Source organism: Labrus bergylta, chromosome 5 (assembly GCF_963930695.1).
Source record: "Labrus bergylta chromosome 5, fLabBer1.1, whole genome shotgun sequence".
Classification (NCBI taxonomy): Eukaryota; Metazoa; Chordata; class Actinopteri; order Labriformes; family Labridae; genus Labrus; species Labrus bergylta.
Genome location: NC_089199.1, coordinates 8,166,900 through 8,187,497, shown reverse-complemented (window position 1 = coordinate 8,187,497; position 20,598 = coordinate 8,166,900). Strand labels below are relative to the sequence as shown.

Sequence of the window (20,598 nt, the reverse complement as noted above, 5' to 3'; positions counted from 1 at the left end):
TAATTTAAGCTCAAACAGGACACTCCTTATTTAGATGATTATTAGTTGGTACATACAATGATGACAGTTACCACGTAGCACTGAGTAAAAATAACCCTGAGAGACACCCATGAACATAAACCGGTCATACTTCTTTAAATCTAGATTGATCTAAAATACGTTTTTCTCATTTGGCACCAGTTTTAAACACATAACACATCCAGGAAACAAAAGGTCTAATTGCAGCCAGTTTAAGCTCTACTTATATAGGTGTGTTAAAAATGTTTTTCATAAGCCATCCAATCATGCCATGGTCGTCTTATGATTGGCTGCTGGACTCCTGAACAAAGATGTTTATCACCTGAGAAGAATGAAGTTCATCATAAGAAGATTTAGAAATGTCAGAAATGTAATATGAATGTATTTGCAGCACACAAAATAAGAATCAGGAATCTTCAACTTGGAATTATGGAGTTCAAAAAGGAGACAAAGTTGCAAATGCTGATATTGTGTCAAATTACTTTTTTGTTGTTGGAGCAACAGGATTACGAGTTGAAGCTGGTTCTTCCTGTGTCAGTGACAAAACCCAACAGTTATGGTGTCAGCAGACTGGCAGTCACGCCTCACTAATAATGGCTCCATTGTTTCACCTCACAGTGGTTTAATGTTGCTCTTGTCTTGTAAAGAATGGAGAATTGAGTCTGACTCAAATCCAAGCCTATGTTAAAGCTCAGATGAGACTACACCTGTGAACGGATGATGCTCTGAGGTTTAATAGTCCGCTGCAGCTGACTAGAACCCTTGGGCAAGAAATTAATCTGCTGAGATTATTTTGTGAAGGAATAAATGAGTAGAAAATATCAGTAAACCAGGACTGAATAACGCAGGCTTTAAAAATTGGTTCCACTGTTTCATGTCAATTTAAACATTTAAATATCAAACGAAGTTATGCTAAATTTTGGCTTTACAGTTTGCACTAATGGCATTGCTTACAGAGATTTGAAAGCTGATTAAATTACAATGGTTGCATTAGGGAAACTGTAAGTGGTAAAATGTCCTTTTAGTATAATGCTACTCAATTTCTAAAATATTTATTCAAAGTTTTCAATTTAAGATGAAAAAAAATTTTTTAAAATAGTTTGTCTCTTAGAGGGTGGCAATTTAATCTCCTGTTGTTCAATTTATACTGTCTCTTAGGTATGTCATACAGCAGTGATGGCCTTAATTATTTAATCATATCTGCAATACGATTAGTTATTTTGAAATATAATTACCACTGCATCATATTACTGACATGTTATACGTTGTTGTTTGGTTCTGGTTGTGTTACCAACTCATTCTTAATTGTCAACAATACTCTGAGGCAGGCAATTTCATGAAATTATTCAATTGCATAGGTGTAACATCTGTAGACCTGTGCAAAACGGGTGTTAATGTCACTGGTGAGCAGATCCATTGAACTACTCTTCATGGTCTTTGGATCTAAGTGGACGTCAATGGACAGGAGGGAAGCTTTTAGCATCTGTTTTCCAGAAGTCGTGGGTATCTTTGCTGGGGAAACAAGGACTGGGTAAAACCATAGAGTAAAACTTGTGATGGTATTTGAAGGCCTCATTTTCCCCCGCTCCACAAGAGGGAGCCAGTGATTGCAAACAAAAAAAAAACATGGAGAAAAAAAAAAACACGTGGGCCGAAGAACCGGACGACAAAATGTACTTCCTCCCTTGAAAACCCCGCCTCCACGTTTCCATGCATTGGCGCGCTTCGCCTCTCTGTGGCTCTCTGTGGCTCTCTCTCTCTGCTCCTCCCCGGTTTGGCGGTGGCGGTGGATTGACTCTCTGTAGCGTTGCAGCGGTGCATACAAAATCAGGGGATGAGTGCAGCGGGTAGTGCCCGGTCCGGTTCGGCCGCCGGTCCGGTTCAGCAGGGACTCAAAGAAGCTCTGATCGAGACTCTCACGGCGATCCTGTCCCCGGCTCAAGAAGTACGCACCGCCGCGGAGGAGCAGATCAAAGTGCTGGAAGTGACAGAGGGTAAGTGGTAGCCTGTTTTCTTGACGCTAAGGGGTTCACGGAGGCTACCTTCACCGATGTTGTCACTCAATAAGGACTCAAGGTTTCTGTGTGTGACAGGCTTGCACAGCTTTCTGCAGCTTCTGTCAGTGCTAACTTTGGCTGTAGAAGAAGCTAACTAAAAAAAAAAAAAAAACCCTAGCAAGGGAACTGACTTCGCTACCCTGCAGTTAGCGTAAGGCCATCTTTTCAGAAGTTAAGAGATGGTCAAGTTAGCTCCAGAGCTCGTTAAACGTGTTACCTGCGATGTGTGGGGGTGATTGTATTACCTGGTCAAAGTGACGTGGCTGGACAGAGGTAGCCGTGTAAAGTTTCAAGGTTAGCTAAGTTATGTTAAGCACATGTGAGTGTGGGGACTCCAGCAGCAGGATGGACACTGGTTTGTCATTCTGCCTAATGGAAACCAGTAAGTTAGCTCACATGTCACCTCCGAGGCTCCTGGTCTCGAGCACATTTAATAACGTCACTTGGTAACGGGGGGGGGCAACAGAGCGAGCGCAGCCATTAGCCACCCCCTAACCAGTTATTTACCTGAGAAGATGCCAGGTGACCTCCAAAAAAAAAAAAAAAAAAGGTCCCCCCGGATTAATGTTAAGTCTCAAACTGAGTCTGTGGCAACCCCACGGGATTCCCGGTGTCACACTTTCCCGCGGAGTTGTCTCCCACGGGGGGGGGCCGCACATGCTGTCAGCTTCCACCATCACCGTAACCATAGAGACACACCTGAGCGGGTTATTACCAATATTAACAGTCTGTGGTTATTATTACAAGAAGACCAACACAAGAGAGAGGGAAGTAGATATTATGTGATTCAACATGTGAAAGACAGATTAAATGATTTTTTAAATTCTTAAAAAAAAGTCCATCCTTTCTACTGACAATGTATTAAGATTCAACTGAGAGAGTTTTGTTATGGTGGGCTTTGAAATCAGTGAACGTTTTATAGCTAGAGATTTGATTTGCTTTAATTTTATTCAGCACATTTTGTTTATAAATAAAAAATAAAAAGATTTCTCTATCCACAAGTATGCAAATAATAAGACATTCAGTGAGCAGAAACATAGAGTTTAACAGCATTAGGACTTAAACCAAATACTGTAGCTACCACTCTTTGAATAGTAACCCTTTTCAGACTGCATTTCTTCTACAGCTCTGCCGTCATCACGCCTGAAGACATTCATATTGTGTCTGATACATTTGTAATATTGGTCTGTGTATTCATGTTGCCTTGCGGCATTGCGGAAGCACGAGAGAACACAGCACAGTGGGAGCTATACATACAGACACACATGCGTATTTTCCCCTGCTGGATCAGCTGATCCCGTCTTGCCCCTGTAACGCCTCTGTTACTACACCTGCAGACGGTAATAAGGGGGAATCCCCTCGTCCGTCCCCCGTCATTAAGACATACACAAAGTAGTAGCAGTGTGGACGACATTTTTTTTTATGTGCTGCTGTGGGACTGTCCATGTTCAGTGAAATTGGGGAACTTGAATGATTGATTAAAAATAATGTATCTGTGTAGGTTCTCAGTTATCCAGGCCATTGTAAATTCAAAGTTAGTCCAAAGGCAACTCTTCAACCAAGTCCAGTTGACTTTGGATCAAGCTATGAACTTAAAATAAAGCAATAATTTGTACCTCCTTATTACATTTTACTACTATTTTCAGCAATTAGAACTCTTGAATAAAAGGCGTATCACACTTGAGGGCGTCATGTCATACTGAACATCAGCGCAGATGTGATTATTTTGTGCACTGGGTTTACCAGATATACATTTTGTTTGCACTCACAGCTGTGTTTTTATTTAGATAAACAGCACTCTGTCTTATTATTAAAACAGTTAGTTTGTGGGGGAAATATGACTTAGTTTTATTTAGACAACTGAAACAGTAGGAAAGACGGGTACAGTTCCAGTGGATAAGCTGACTATTAATCAGTCTTTCCATTGTCTCCCAGGCTAACATTTCACCCTCTCTGAAAGGCTATTTGTGCAGGCGGGCTGTCTACTGTACTGCAGCGGCACAGAGAAGCCGACCCTTTCCGCTGGCCCCTCTCTCTCTAAGGCAGCCACTTTGTAGGATTGTCAGCACTAACATTGTCTTCTGGCGCCTGATGTCACTCCTAGTAAAACCCGATGAGAGCGAGCTGGATCAGAGCTGAGGTTGATGCTGATCCTGAACTGTGTGTTTTAATCTCTGCATGCCAGTCAGGCCAGGTTCAAACCCCAGTGCTGTATGGCTCATGGTTATGGTGGTGTTTAGGTCGCACACAGTTAATCCCCCCATAGATACACAAGTACTGTGAATCACACTTTGATTTCTTGTTGCTGCAGTTATTTAGATGTTTCCCGGGAATCAAACTGGAATTACACCCAGTTTAATTTCTGGTAAGGGTAACACATGTATACATCTGGAAAAGAAAATCTACAGAACACAAAAAAATAAAGTCTGTATTGAGTAGGCGCAACCTTTGGAGCTATCTTTTTTTTTTTTTAATATTTATTTTCTTTTTTCATTTTATGGTGCTTAAATTTGTAGAAACCTGTTTGTTAATCAGTCTGTTATTCTGTAAAAATTTTTTATTCTTCCCTCGACTCTGTAACTGAATTGGAGTCCTGGCTGTAGTGTACTCATCCTGCTCTTACTGATTGATATTTAAATCTGAGCTCTGATTGGTTTCTTTATTGCTCATGTTGTAGAGTTTGGTGTCCACCTGGCAGAACTCACAGTTGATCCCCAGGGGGCGCTCGCAATCCGTCAGGTGAGTATAAAAATAAGAAATCAGACATTTACCTAAAATTTGGATTTAGATCATGATGTGCTTAATGTTGTCCTGATTGTGACTCATTTTTATCACTAATGAGCACATTAAGAAATAGGACGTCCTGACTTGTGCCTTGTTGTGTGCTTACAGTTAGCGTCAGTCATCCTGAAGCAGTACGTGGAGACTCACTGGTGTTCCCAGTCAGAGAAATTCAGGCCTCCGGAAACGACAGATCAGGTAAACCATTCTTCACACTGACCACCTTTCTTTCATTTTCAATGTAGTAGGGCTGGATATCAGCAGGGACCTCACGATATGATATGTAATGAGACGCTCAACATAAATTAATAAAATGTAAAAAGAGAGAATACAGCTTGCTGCCGTTATTGAGTCAACAAAATGTCATTCCAGTACATTAGAACAAATGGTTGTCACAATACCAGAACATTATACTTTATAGAAAACCGATACGGTAATGTGAAAACAAATATTACAAAACTGTGTTGTTGTTGTTTTTTTTGCACAGCTCTACCATGTAGTAGCTTATGTTCTGTATTTTTTTTTTAAGTATTCACGCACAGTTATTATTTGTTACCAAACTCCTGTTGTCGTCCTCCAGGCTAAAGCTGCCATCAGAGAGCTGCTGCCGAGCGGTCTGCGGGAGGCAATCAGCAAAGTCCGCTCCAGCGTTGCGTATGCCGTGTCGGCCATCGCGCACTGGGACTGGCCTGAAGCCTGGCCGCAGCTGTTCACACTCCTGATGGAGATGCTGGTCAGCGGAGATGTTAATGCTGTGCACGGGGCCATGAGGGTCCTCACAGGTATGTTAAACACACACACACATACACATCACTCACAGTTAAGAGACCTGTAAGTTACGATGCTTTGCTCATAAAAGAACGATCACAATCAGTTAAACCTTAAAGTAAAAAAAGAGAAGGGAGAGATGTAGAGTTAAACACCAGATTTAGACATGATACCCCTTGAGAAAAAACATTCCTGTTGGAAATATATTCTGGTTTGTTCAACAATCTGTTGTCTGTGATTTGCAGAGTTTACTCGGGAGGTGACAGACACGCAGATGCCGCTGGTGGCTCCTGTCATCCTTCCTGAAATGTACAAAATCTTCACCATGGCTGAGGTAAACTTGTGACAGTTCTCTCTGTCTCTACTTCCTGTGTTATATCTTCTTTAATTTCAAGACAATACTAATCTAAAAATTAAACTTCCATCATACATGAAAAAAGCAAAATGAACAAAGAGTGTGAACGCCAAGATAGCTGCAGGTCCTGGCGGCATCACTGGACGAGTTGTCAGAAACCCTTTTAGGCTAACACTGACTTCTCTTGTTGCAGGTGTACAGTATTCGTACCCGATCCAGGGCTGTGGAAATCTTCACCACCTGCGCAAACCTCATCTGTGCTATTGAAGAGCTCGAGAAGGTAAGGCAGTCACAACAAGACATGCTGTATGTTAGATCGTTTCATGTATATTGTGAACAGGTACGCAAAAAATTAACCGTATAAATGAACATTTTGGCCATGGATCAAGTTTAATTCTCTTCTTCCTTGTTCGTGTTTGTTTAGGGAGCAGCCAAAGCATTGATCTTCCCTGTGGTGCAGCAGTTCACAGAGGCGTTTGTGCAGGCTCTTCAGATGCCTGATGGACCCTCGTCCGATAGTGGGCTCAAGATGGAGGTCCTCAAGGTGCGACAGATCATCAATTATAATGCATGAGTTAAGCTATGGAGGAGAGATCAAGACAAAGTGTGTGCATAGAGTTATTTTTGGAAATAGTTAAATCCATTTTCAGTTGTAAACCCTGTAACAACAAACAATGGTATGCATCATTTTATTTATTGTCAGAGACTCTACATATAGACATTATTACATTTAATCAAAGTGCCACCGATGTATTGTATGTAGGACTTCTTTTTAATGCTTCTTTTGAACTGTAAGGGTACACTTGCATGCAGTTATTCTGTTCTACTAGATATATACAGTGTGTATATATATATATATATATATATATATATATATATATATATACACAGTCAAGAAACAACATTGTTATATGTGTGGTGTCTGTAGTCTAATAATAGTAAGAAATCTACTGGCTTTAATCTGTAAAATGTCTCGTCTTTACGCTCCGTCAGGCAGTAACAGCATTGGTGAAGAACTTCCCAAAACCCATGGTGTCCTCCATGCAGCAGATTTTACCCATTGTGTGGAATACACTGACGGAAAGTGCAGCTTTATATCCTTTTACAAAGCCAACTGTGAGCATGGGCTCGTGTGACCCTGGGATAACTACAGCTGTCTGTGTTGTAAAAGCATTGCGTAACACATTCTGTGAAGGTCAGGTCTTTAACTGCATTTCAGACACATTCATCACACTTTTGTTTTTGTAAAACTCTCCATGTTATATATACACACACACACACAATAATTTATACAAATATTGTAAAAGTATTCAGTTTAAAAATGATATTTCTATTCTACCTCCACTGAAAATAGAAAACTGTTTGAAAGAAGAAGCTGATTACTGAGTCACAAAGCATAATAACAAATCTAAAATAAGCCATTTATAAAGACATGCAAAGAAGTGTATCATGATAGATGGTCACTTTTCAGGTTCTAACATAATATGATGAGTTATAAGTAAGGGATAATAAAAGCAGAGTCATATCATCACAAGTGTTTATTTCTATTAAAACAACACACTTAATGTTCATAATCCTGCAATGTAAGTGATTCAACACAAAATGTTGATTTGGCTCTGATTTATTTGATCAAAAGAGCTAAAAATGTTCCTGTAGGGGTATTTCTCGAGGCAAATGTTCGTGGAGTATTTCTTAACTCTTGGCTCACTTATGTGCGAACAGAAGTGAACTACACAGAGGAAGTGGACGACCCTGTAGACTCGGATGGTGAGCAGCATTGACCACATCTTTTACTATTTTTCTTTCTTTCTGCTTCCCTCTCTACATGCTTCCTTTGTTTGACAAAAAGAGCTTCAACAAGAAAATCTTTTAAATACATTTCCTGGTATTTTTCCTTTTCGCAGGTGAGGTTTTGGGTTTTGAGAATCTGGTGTTCAGCATCTTTGAGTTTGTGCACACGCTGCTGGAGAACAACAAGTTCAAGAGCACGGTGAAGAAAGCTCTGCCCGAACTCATCTACTATATCATCCTGTACATGCAGATCACTGAGGACCAGGTGAGGAAGACAAATGAGGCTGCACCGTGTCAGCGTATAAAAGGGTGTTAATACAGCACATTTGATTTCTGTTCAGTCCTGATTGTTCGGCCTCTTGTTGCTTCAGATCAAAATATGGACGGCTAATCCTCAGCAGTTTGTGGAGGATGAGGATGATGACACCTTCTCATACTCGGTCAGGATCTCTGCTCAGGACCTTCTACTGGTGAGTTAAAAAAGCGGTCTTCCTCTATGTAAGCAGCCTCTGCAAACACTCGAGGTATCTGTTGAACCTTGATGCCCTGGTTCTTTAAAAGGCCTGGATGATTCTTTAATTATAAAAATGAATCACTAATATGCTCTGCTCAGCTTTAAAATAAGGGTTAGAAATGTCCACTATTTAAAATTTGTATTGGTTTCATAGCCGCTCATTGCTCACCAGCAGCTCAGTGTTCAGCCCTCTTGTTCCTCCTGAGAGTGAACATTATGATGGTAACCTTTGACCCCCTGCTTGCAGGCTGTAGCTGCAGAGTTTCAGAATGAGAGCGCAGCAGCTCTGGCAGCAGCAGCGACGAGACACCTCCAGGAGGCTGAGCAGGCCAAAAACAGTGGAAATGAGCACTGGTGAGCTCTAACAATGTTTTCTTTCTCTATCTGACATGCTGTGTCTGGGATTGACTCTTTCTTGAATTTGAGCCACATTCCTCTGGTAATTCAGGATAATATAACAGTAAACAAAGACGAGACAAGATGAAGTTTTACACGTCCTATTGTATTTTGTTACAGCTGTACTTTGAATATTTGTTTGAAACAGGTGGAAGATCCACGAGGCTTGCATGCTGGCCCTCGGCTCTGTCAAAACCATCATCACTGAGAACGTGAAGAACGGTCGGATCCAGTTTGACATGCACGGTTTCCTTGCAAGTGTTATACTCGCCGATCTCAACCTGCCAGGTGAGTAATAAATGGGTCATTTGAGTTCTATTGAAGTGAATAAAAACAAATCATTGATTTAAGAGTCAAAGAATATTTTTTGTCGCTGAGGTGTCCGTTTTTTTGAATCTCTTAAAATGTAATTGATCTGTAAGTATTTATCTTCCTCATGAGGAGCTCTTTGTTGCTTTTGATTGAAACATGTAAAACTTGAATTATTCAATTAAACCAATCAGCCACAACGTATTGACCACCTGTCTAATATAGTGTTTAGCTGCCCCTCCCATCAGGTCAGGGCTGTTTTGACCCTGAAGTCGTGCTATGGTATCTGGCACCAAGATGTTAGCAGCTGGTTAATGGTGCATGGAGGGCCTCCGTGGATCAGACTTGTTTGTCCAGCACATCTTTTAGATGCTCAGTTGTTTTGAGATCGGGGGAATCAACACCTTGTTGACGGTTCCTCCAGGCAACCTTCTTCATTGCTCCGTTGTCCTGTTCTGATGCTCACATGCCCAATGTAAGCGCTTTAAGCGGTCAGATCAACATGGGAACCCTTACTGGTCTGCAGCTACACAGTCCCATACACAACAAACTGCAATGCACTGTGTGCTCTGAAACCTTTCTATCAGAACAAGCGATTATTTGAGCTCCAGTAGCTCTTCTGTTGGCTCCGACCACATGGGCCATCCCTTTGTTCCCCATGTCAGTGTGCAGCCCTTGGCAGCCCTTGAGCTAATGGCTAGGTCACCAGTTTAACTTCCTTAGACCACTTTTGGTACGTACTGTCAAATGCAGATTTGGAACCCTGGGCAGCGTGAGATGCTCTGACCCAGTCGTCTAGCCATTACAGTTTTGCAAAGGTGCTCTTGTCCTTCCCCATTTTTCCTTTCCCCATTCACTTCACCTGGTCATGTTGGTGTAAATTGACTCAACTTCCATTTCTTGGGAACAATAGTTGTTTCTCTTTTACTTGTCTCCTCTTGTTGTTCTTCGCTGCTTTCTCTGATTGTTTTTTCTTTTGTTTACATTTGACCAGCGGCATCTCCGTTCCTGCTTGGCCGAGCTCTGTGGGCGGCCAGTCGCTTCACGGCAGCCATGTCTCCTGAGCTTATCCAGCAGTTCCTCCAGGCCACCGTCAGCGGCCTCCATGACAGCCAGCCGCCCTCCGTCCGCATCTCCGCAGTCCGGGCCATCTGGGGGTGAGAGAGACGTGTTTTGTAACTGCTTTAAAGTGTTACATTTATGTGTTTCTTTATAAAGCTACAGCAAGTAAACCTTGCTTAAAGTATCATGGCATAAAAATATGATTTACTGAGCTTTAGCAGGTGCATGCGGACTGATTATTATTTAACATTTGACAGAACAAGCTACCTTTTTACAGTCCTCATCCCAAGATGAACGTATTTCTGAATTTAGACAGCATTAATGTGTCAACATTTCAATTAGCCTATATATTCTCCTAACCTCAGTCATAGTTCATGGAAACTGAAAAATTACAGAAATTCAGACTTTAAACCATTGGTAAGCATTTTAAGATGTAAAAAATTTGGTGTGGATGCTGTCTGTTTATTGACTCTTATTCCCTATGACCTTTTTAGGTATTGTGATCAGCTGAAGCTGTCAGAGAGCACCCACGTCCTTCAGCCCTTCCTCCCCAGCATCCTTGAGGGACTGGTCCAACTGGCCGCCCAGTTCAGCTCCGAGGTGCTAACCCTCGTCATGGAAACCCTGTGCATCGTGTGCACCGTCGACCCTGCCTTCACCACCAGCGCTGAGAACAAGATCTGCCCCCTAACCATCGCAATTTTCCTTAAATATAACAATGGTACAGATTTCTCTCCTCATAAATCCTTAGATTTTTTTTAAGGTAAAAGAAGAGGGCAAAATGTTGAGATTTTAGACTTTGAATTTCTTGCTTGATAACCTGGATTCAGTAAGGAAAAACATGTTTCTATAAGCAAAAGCAGGACTTTTTCTTTCTTAAGCTACCATCACAAAGAGAAGAAACATATTGTCAGGTGAAGAGACCCATTGACTGAGTTTGTGTCCTCTCTTCTCCTCAGACCCTGTGGTTGCATCTCTGGCTCAGGACATCTTTAAGGAGCTGGCACAGATCGAAGGCTGCCAGGTCCCTATGCAGATGCGTCTCATCCCCACGCTGGTCAGCATCATGCAGGCTCCCCCCGACAAGATTCCCACTGGACTCTGTGCTGTAAGTACAGCGGCACATAAACAGAAATAAAGTCCTCTTGTCTTGTTCCTTCATTACATAATAATGTTTTACCATTGATTAACACCAGGATCCAACAATCATCACTTGCTGGGTTGGGCTGTTTCTCAGAGAGAAAAAAGCTTTTAAAAAAAACAAGAAATTCATTTGAATATTTTTCCAGAAATTGCTGTGCAAAAGATTCACAGAAACAGACCTATTTCCTTATGTCCTCTTCACTCTGTGTCTCTTTTTAATCCTGTTAATGATGAATCGGCACTTTGCCATGGTTCATCTTAAACTGAAAACTAACTTTTATTTTCACTCTGTACCACAGACATCTATAGACATCCTGACCACAGTCGTCCGAAACACTAAACCTCCTCTTTCAGAGATGCTGGTATGTCAGGCGTTCCCTGTGGTCGCTCAGTGCACCTTACGCACCGACGACAACACCATCATGCAGGTGACTTTGACTTAAGTTCATCTTTTAGGTGTTTCTTCCAGATGTGAGCTCATGTAAAAGCATCTCAAAAATTGTAATGATATTGAGCAAATTGCATAGTAAGTTCTTTTTAAACTTAGTTTCTTCACACACAAAAAAGTACTAGGAAGACTGAAAATAAAAAAGAATCAATAATTTGTTTGTGCAGAAGAAGTTATTTATTTTCCATCCTCTGAATAACTCTGTGTAGCCTCTCCAAACGTCTCCTCTATTCTTTTTAACTTTTGCTGACCATTTTCATCTCTTTTCCAGAACGGCGGCGAGTGTCTGCGGGCGTACGTCTCTGTTGCCCTCGAGCAGATTGCCCAGTGGAGAGACGAGCAGGGTAACAGCGGCCTGTGGTACGTCATGCAGGTGGTCAACCAGCTCCTGGACCCCAGGACCTCTGAGTTCACGGCCGCCTTCGTGGGCAGGTTGGTGTCCACTCTGATCTCTCGGGCGGGAACTCAGCTCGGGGAACAGCTGGACCAGATCCTCAGAGCCATTCTGAGCAAAATGCAGCAAGCCGAGACCCTGAGTGTTATGCAGGTAAAGGGGGGAGGGGGGAGGGGGGAGGGGGGGGGGGGGGCAAAGATACAGATACAGATACAGATTATGTGTGTGGCTGAACAATCTAACCTGGTGTCCATTTGTTGATGGTGCAGTTAGCTTCAAGACGTCCTTATTTCATCCTTCCCTCCTCGTCTGTCTGTAGTCCCTGATCATGGTGTTTGCCCACCTGGTTCACTCCCAGCTGGAGCCTCTGTTGGAGTTCTTGTGCAGTCTGCCCGGCCCAACGGGGAAACCCGCTCTGGAATTTGTCATGACGGAGTGGATGAGCAGGCAGCACCTCTTCTACGGACAGTACGAGGGTAAAGTCAGGTCAGACCATCTTTTCATTTATCATTTAAATCTACAAACTTTATTGTTTTATACAATTATAGAACCACAGATGCTCGCCCTCTCCATGTGTACACTCCTGAACATTTCAGGACAGGCTGCCTCTGTAATCCTGAGTAGCCTGTTCAGTGATGCAGCTCACAGCTGGAGACTTACCCGAACATAGTGGGGTGGGTCTCAGGAGGAAGGACCGTTATGCTACCTGAGCGACGTATTCACAGTATCCACCTATGAGTGGAAAATTTTCCCTGAATATTTTCTCCTGCGTTCACACATTGGCTCACCCACATTTGACTTTAGGCAGAAATTATTGTTTAATACTACAAATTCACAAAATTAAAAAAAGACACTAATACAAAATAGACCTGGTTATTTTCCCCACACTAACACAGTTATGAAAAAAAAAAATATATATATATATATATATATTTTTTTTTTTCAGCAGCTTGGAAATAAAAAAATGAGCGTGATAACCTTGTGTTTGTACTCAGAGTGGAGCTGTGTGTGTTTGGTGGATAATAAAGGAGTCGTGATCATGAGACGATGGAGTGAGGTGTAGACTGCCGGCTGTGTGGATGGTGTGCGGAATGCAGAAGAGTCACTACTATGTCTGCCTGTAGATGGCAACATCCACATGTCTTCTTATGCAGCTAGTTCTTGCCTAAAGGCTGATGCTACATGAAAAGTTTGCTCCCATATCAAAAGAGAGGAGGGGGTGCTGTGGCTGAATTCTTTATTTTTTTAGTCCCTACTTAAGTGATGAAGAGACACCTCTGAAAACATGCACTGATATTCCCAAAGTGGAAGTCGTAACTCTGGTGACATTTTAACTCAGCCATCGGGTGAGGCACGTCATGTCATTTATAGCCGGGAGTCATTTTCTGCTTTCACTTTACTTAAACTGTGTTGTGGGAATGGCAGACACTGAAATGGCTCCGTTTCTTCTCAAACACATTTGAAATTTTTTTTTCCCCCCTTGCATCCCTTCTAAAACTCGTGTTCTCTTCTCTTGTTCCTGCAGCACGGTGGCTCTCTGTAAGCTGCTGCAGCACGGTCTCAACACCGATGACAAACGTCTCCAGGACATCATGGTGAAGGGAGAGGAGATCTACAGCCCTGAAGACGGCATCCGCACACGCTCCAAATCTGCAAAGAGTAAGAAAACCAGAGATGATATCTGTAAATGTATAACCATGAATCCTACATTCAGGGCTCGACATTATAACTGGCCCGCTGGCCCGGATGAATGATTGACAGAGTCCGGGCCAGCGGGCCAGTTCAAAACAGTAAGGCAGTGTTCACACTGGACTTCCTTTTTCAGAAAAAACTCTGCTTTCAGCGCCTTTTTGAGCGCTTATGCGCGAGTGTTCTGTAACCTTAACAACGGGATCTAGCCTACGGTGCAACCGTGATGGAGCCAGCCGGAGCACAACGCATCAATTTAGCACAGAAAAGAACAAACGGGACGGGAAGTCAGGCACCGATACAACATTAAAACATCCGGTTTATTTTCAGAATAAAACTCTCCGTTTTGCCGGTTCAGAAAAACGACCGTATGTGTGTTTATAAGGTTTTTATTGAATTTTATACCACGTACATCGTATTATCTTGTGCTGTCGCGAGTGAATCTGTAAAATTACTGCGGAAATTCCTTTGTCTCCGTACTCCAGCTGTCCGGCTGTGCTCTCCGTGCTGCAGACTGAGAACGCAGCCGGTGGGTGTTGACAGATGAGGGTGCACGGACTCGTAACGGACCGGAGTGGACACTCAATGCACACATATCTGGTGGAAGTTTGCCATTTTTGGGTGCATGACATCTTTTTGGGCAACGGTAACTAGGGACGAAGGTTACTACTCGTCCTGATTGGTCAGCTGTCAGAAAAGGCGCTTGACGTCACCCGGCGCTTTTCTGAAAAGTTGAAATAATTCAACTGAAAAAGGCGTCTCCAAAATGCCGTACCAAAAGTCGGGCTTAAATCAGCATTCAAAGGGAAAAAAGGGAAGAGTTGAGAGTGACAGCAGGGCATGACTATAACAGAACGGAAAAAAGTTGAAGCCACAGTGACAGACAGCTGGAGGAGCTGGAACACGCTGCAGCTAAATTTCCCCTTAAAGTGAAAGACTAGATCATGGTAAAGATAAAAGTTATTCACAAAGAATCTTAGCCCTTAAGAGAGCTTAAGTAAAGATCTAAGGATGAAGAGTTTCTCACAGAGAAGAAAGAAGGAGAGAAAGGTGATCATAACAATTGCAGATCTATCACAGCCTCATATTAATGTCAGTCGAATTAAGTAGACTCTTACAGTTACCAGTATGGTGAATAAACATGAGCACATAAATATAAGAAAATACAAAAGATTTTTACAATTAGAGCTCACTTAATTAAATAAAAGTTGTAATTTACTTTTGCATCAGAATAGTTCAATGGTAGCCTAAATTGGTGACTGTTATTCTTCGAATCAAAAGTAATGTTCCTGGGCCAACGGTTACAATGGTCGGGCCAGTGATCTTTGAAAACCAGTGGCCCGGCGATACATAGTTTAATTGGGCTGTTAAGGTCACAGCATTCGTCCAGCAATGTGAGATGATGTAACACAGGGACACTGCATGCTGTCTTTCTCCTCCACAGACCCAGAGCGGTGGACAAACATTCCTTTGCTGGTGAAGATCTATAAACTGATCATCAATGAGCTGTCGACGGTCATGGAGGCAAATGCCAGCAGAACCAACGCAGCAGACTGGAGCCAAGGTTTGTTTTTTACATTTTAAAGGAAGAATGTGCAACTTTTTGAACCAGTAGATGTCGCCCTTGAGCACTAGAATGAAACCAAAACAAGCTTGCTGTTTGGCCACACCTCTGCATACTGAAGCTTCTGCTCTCCTCCGGCGACACATCTCCATACCCCTCTCCACTCGCATTTGCACGTAGGCGTTTAGCGCAAGTGACTGAAAAAAGTTGTCCTTGGCTGCAACTACCTGTGGCCTGCATAGTTGTGTTAGCAGGCTAATGTTAGCATTCTTTAGTTCGCTCGTAGCTTCACATTGCATATAAATTGAAACTGAATAACCGTGATCTAAAAACTCTAATGTGACATTCAAATAAGCAGTGAGCATTATAAGTGTTATTCTTATTTTCTCTAGTCCTTGACTAAAAAAGCTTTATACACAAGGGAGGAGCCGGCCGTCCCGTCCATGTAAACATGATGTCAACACAGTGAGCGGGACATTGCAGTCAGTTGTAACTCAGAGAGACATTTACAGAGGATATACTTGAGTTCTGTGCTATTTATGTGTCAAATGTCACACATTCTTCATTTCAAGTTTTTAGTATTTTTGACTAGTTTAAGTTCAGTTTAATTCTAATTCAAACTTTCATATATGTTATTGTGCAATAAGAAATATGACCATCATGAGAAAAGTCAGAAATAGTGGCAGTAAATGTCTGAAATATTAAAAACCTTGACCTGCTGAAAGTTCAGTTAGACATTTGTTCCATCTGTCATGTTCCTGAGTCTGTAGACTTGAGAACAGGACAGCAGACATTTCAGTGACCACTTGTTGTTTGTCTCAGATTCGAGTGGTATGTGGGAGGACAATGCCGAGGATGAGGGGGAGGATGAAGAGGAGGAGGATGAAGGGCTCGCCGGGCAGCTGCTTTCTGATCTCATCGCCTCCAACAAATACGGTACGATTATCTCCCCGCTGTCTCTGCTGTTTTTTTTTATACTGTTTGTCTTCGACTTCTTGCTTGTACCCTTAACTGTAGAAAAAGACAGTTTCCATGTCCTTGTGTGTTTCAGATGATGATTATTATGAAGATGATGATGAAGATGATCCTGATGCCTTGAAAGACCCCATTTATCAGATTGATCTGCAGGTACACTAGCTCTAAACCTTTACTCCAACATGTTGCTCTTCGTATATTTCCATTCGTCTGCTTATCTAGAATTGAATGCAACATGTCCAAGTTTGCTGGTCATAGGGTACGACACTTTTCAGCTGTCAGATGCATAAAATCATTTCTTACTGTCATCGTTTGCAGGTATATTTGGGGATGGGGGTACAATAGCTGTACAGTACTGTAGGAACGTGGAGGCCTCAAAATGAATCGCTCTAAATACTTTCTAATAAGAGCCATATGCTCCAGAGTGGTTGCAGCCGTCATCACCAGTGAGAATGTTTTCTGTCCCAGAGTGTCAAATCAGATCAGAAGATGCTCTAATTATAACGAAGCTTTAGGGTGAAATGGTGCCAGCCTTGTTGGATTAGTCTTTGAGGAAGAAGCAGGCACGCCATTTTTCTCTTCCAACCACTGATGATTAACTGTTACTCGATGGTGCAGCCTTATTTTCAAGGACTTTTCAGGCTTAAACATCTTAGTACCCAAAAACGCAATCTGTGCCTTGTAGCGTAAGATGCTTATAGCTTAAACAAAATTAAGCAATTAATGAGAGGAGGGAAAAACCACCAGAAAAACTGAGGCACATGATTGAAAAAGCCCACATTATTGTTGCTACATTGTTAAAAGATAAATACTACACAAAAAAATAAAGATAAAGTGAAAACTTCAAACACACGAGTATGACTGTCACAGTCAGTTCACTCGTCACTCAACAGTCACATCTATAAGTAATGAAAACAGAGCACTTTACACGTTGACAAAATATTCTCAAACCTTACATAACTAATCTGAAACACAGTAGCTAACATAGTTAACAAATCTATAAATATTAGTATGAACACGCTTAGTTGAAAATACAATAAAGCCTGCCTTTATTTAGAGAAAAGCCAGAGGTCTGAAATGTCCTCTAAATGTCGGCAACAGGGCCTTCAATTCACAGTTGAGAGTTTATGCAAAATTTGACAATCACAGCAACATCAATTATAGCTTAAAGGGATACTTCACCCATTTGCATTATGCTTGGTATCATTAGAAACCTGGTAGTATTTTTGAATTGTCGTGCATCCCGCCCTCATTTTCCCCTGAGACGGGACATCTTTGTATTTCTGAGTCTGAAAAGGAGCTTCCAGTGACGCAAAAATCGTCATGTCGTGCTAATCGCAACAAACTACAACGCTAGTTCCTCACATTTTCGACCACTGAAGCTACAGAACAATCACAGATCAGTGGGTAGGAACTCGCTCCCAGAATCGAAACTTAACGTCCGCCATATTGCTTGGAAGCTATGCTAACAGGCTCTATGGAGAAAGCTGATAATGGTGAAAAAATATAAATATAGCGGTGAGATGGCGAAACAAAACCAGCCTGTCGGCAGCAACCATCTCGCAGCTATTTTGCTATATTACTGGACGCCGCCCGGCGCTGCCAGCTCAGCAGCCGCGACATAAGGCCTGCTTGTGAGGACGAGGAGCCGGGGCCGGCTCGAGCTGGGGCGGACTGGTAGTGTCGGTGCGCTCACTGTTTGCCTATGGACACAGACATAGAGTCTGTTTTCTAACAGGAATTTCCAAGATGCTAATTCCTTCTGGAAGAAATCTCGGAAACAGTTGAGGAAACGGCCTTATATGTATAAGTAAATATGTCTGTAAACATGACCTTAGTGGGAGTGGCCTGCGGTGCTGTGCATTCTGGGATTTGGTGTCTTTCATCCACATGAGCCAAAAAGACACTTTCTGCCTTCTCGGCCAAGAAGGCACCAACTTCAAAATGTATTTCACATTTCTACATATATGACCCAATGTCAATACAGATTCATGTTTCAACAGGTGAAGTATCCATTTAATACTACAGTTTTAAGCAGGGAGAAAAAAAGAAACCTCCCTGCATAATGACTTGTGTACAGTATCTTCAGTCGCACTTGCAGACACCCTAAGTATTTTTAACCAAAGAAAGATCACAATTTCCCCGCGACTAACTGAAAGACTTGGCCTGGTCGAAAGTGTGTCTAAACAAAGTTGCCATGCAACAGTTGCTATGGGAGGGGCCTCTCTAATTGGCCAATCAATGGGTCAGTTCCTTCACAATGATTAGTCTTAAGATCTTACTTGTGTAGAATTTCTGCCTTGACTTAGTTCAAGCTCTTACCTCTTTGTTCTACTGCTTTCCCTGAGCCCTGATCAACACAATCCATGATCAGTTTATCACTTGTATTGGTCATATTATTGTAATTCTCCTATTTGTTAGTCTTATTTTTGTCCTGTATTTTTGGAACAATCTAGCACCATAATTACCCCAAGTATTACCAACATGTTTTTATTTTTTAAATCTTAATCATAATTGACTCGTGCTGTGTGTGGTCTGTTTCTCCAGGCTTACCTGACAGACTTCCTGACACAGTTCGCCCAGCAGCCGTGTTACAGCATGTTCTCGAGTCACATCAACAACGCAGAGAGACAAACGCTGCAGTCTGTAGGACTCTAACGGCGCCACCTGCTGCTCCCAGAAGGCAGCTCTTCTTCCATCTACAACGCCCTTCTATCACCGCATCACTTCTGTTCTCGTGATGAGTTTAGCAAACGGCAAAGAAAAGCATGAAGACTGGCACGGCAGAAGTGAAAGAACGGGGTTTAAAGAGATTTGTGACATGCACTCACAAATCACTCTCCTGTCTCTGTGTAGTTGTGATGGGATGGACTTTGCAGTTGTTAAGAGTGATGGAGACGAAGAGGTGAGAGACTGAAGAAGGTCAGAGGACTCATCATTTTAGACCGGACAAGATTGTTGAGAAAAAATGTTGGGGCTCCATGGCAGGACAGGTGAACCATGAAATATGAACGGACTTTGTTTGCCATGTCCTGTTTGTAACTTGGCCCATTATTTTTGTGTTTCTGTATAAACAGAAAAAAAAAATGCAACCCCCGAAAACACTTCCCAAGAGATTTTACATTGAACAATGAAAGGTCAAGAAAAAAAAAGAAAAAACACATCCTGATCTTTGAAACGGGAAAATATATGGCGGCCTTATATTTCAGGAAAGCAATGACTGTTTCTGACAGGAAATGAAAAGCTCTTTGGCCATCATGTCTTGGGGTATTGTGGGTATTTGGGAAATTCACACTCCCCATGGTGTTTCACAGCCTTGTCATTTCCTTGTACCTGATGAAATTTGGGATAGATACAATTTCTAAATAAAAAGTCCAGGAAGGACAATATTTCCAGATTAATTTCCATGTTCTTGTCCTCCGTAGCACTTTGATGGCTTACTGTAAAGTCAGACGAAAATGGTGATGCTATGTTTTTGTTTATATTTGCACAAAGACATGCTATTTAAAATGTTGCTTTTTTTTTTTTTTTTGAAAGGAGTCTCGCGACCCCCACTTTTGGAACCACTGCCCTACAGTACCTGTTTTAATACATTACCATATAACACACTGATTATTCTTAGAAGAGATGCTGTTAACCATTAGCTTTTGTGTCCATCCGTCATTGATCCCAAACAAAGCGAGAAAGCATAGCAACAGCTCTTTATAGCCTTTGAACAAACTGGAAACTTAATTGTGTTTAAAATATTTAGTCTCTATATTCAGACCAATAAGAGATGGGACTTTGGTGCCCCTCCATACAATTTATATTTCACCTTAAACGAATATATTTTTTCCCCATCAAGATGAGATTGTTAATTTACCACCACTTTAGGAAAATGAGACCGCTTCATCACTGTAAAAACATGCGGACCTGTTTTGGTAAGACAATAAGATCCAGACTGGGACGATTCCTCCCCCTCTCCACCAGGGCGTGAGGGAGCGGGTGCTCTGACGGCTTTGACCTCTCAAGGTGCGTTCAAGGCAGCTCGTAAACTACTCGACTTTGTACGCCAAGCAAGAGAGTTATTTAAAGTCCAGGGCAAAGAACCTCAATTTTGATCTCAAACATACCAATTACGAAGCTTTTACTCCGTATGAATGTAGTTTTCTTTAAGTGTCCTGTATGGATGCTTGTATGTTGCCTGTACATTTAACAGGCTTTAGTCAAAAAAAGTATACAGATGATTTACTTTCATGTGATACCACAAAAATAAAATGCTCTATTCAAATTAAAATCTGAATTCTTAAAAACGTATTGGTCAAAATAAAAAAGTAGTTATTTAGAGGTATCTA

General features: G+C 41.9%; 1 protein-coding gene across 1 annotated transcript; it reads left to right on the top strand.

Annotated features, from left to right (window-relative positions):
• The first annotated feature begins 1,728 nt into the window (after positions 1-1,728).
• ipo9 (importin 9) lies at positions 1,729-19,665 on the top strand. Its single transcript, XM_020636786.2, has 24 exons — positions 1,729-2,012; positions 4,753-4,814; positions 4,968-5,054; positions 5,437-5,638; positions 5,870-5,958; positions 6,173-6,259; positions 6,404-6,523; positions 6,973-7,073; positions 7,688-7,746; positions 7,884-8,035; positions 8,142-8,240; positions 8,532-8,638; positions 8,829-8,968; positions 9,984-10,146; positions 10,546-10,772; positions 11,011-11,159; positions 11,494-11,622; positions 11,914-12,189; positions 12,356-12,522; positions 13,562-13,695; positions 15,170-15,289; positions 16,112-16,225; positions 16,341-16,417; positions 18,812-19,665. Exons 1-24 carry the CDS (start codon positions 1,853-1,855, stop codon positions 18,920-18,922), a joined length of 3,132 nt encoding a protein of 1,043 aa, XP_020492442.2. The 5' UTR covers positions 1,729-1,852; the 3' UTR covers positions 18,923-19,665.
• Positions 19,666-20,598: the final 933 nt, after the last annotated feature.

Bases quoted from the DNA above. Each gene is read 5' to 3' on its own strand.
- ipo9 (XM_020636786.2), top strand. From the start codon at position 1,853: ATGAGTGCAGCGGGTAGTGCCCGGTCCGGTTCGGCCGCCGGTCCGGTT. The intron at 4,815-4,967 runs GTGAGTATAAAA...GTGTGCTTACAG, and splicing joins GGGCGCTCGCAATCCGTCAG to TTAGCGTCAGTCATCCTGAA. The intron at 7,747-7,883 runs GTGAGCAGCATT...TCCTTTTCGCAG, and splicing joins CGACCCTGTAGACTCGGATG to GTGAGGTTTTGGGTTTTGAG.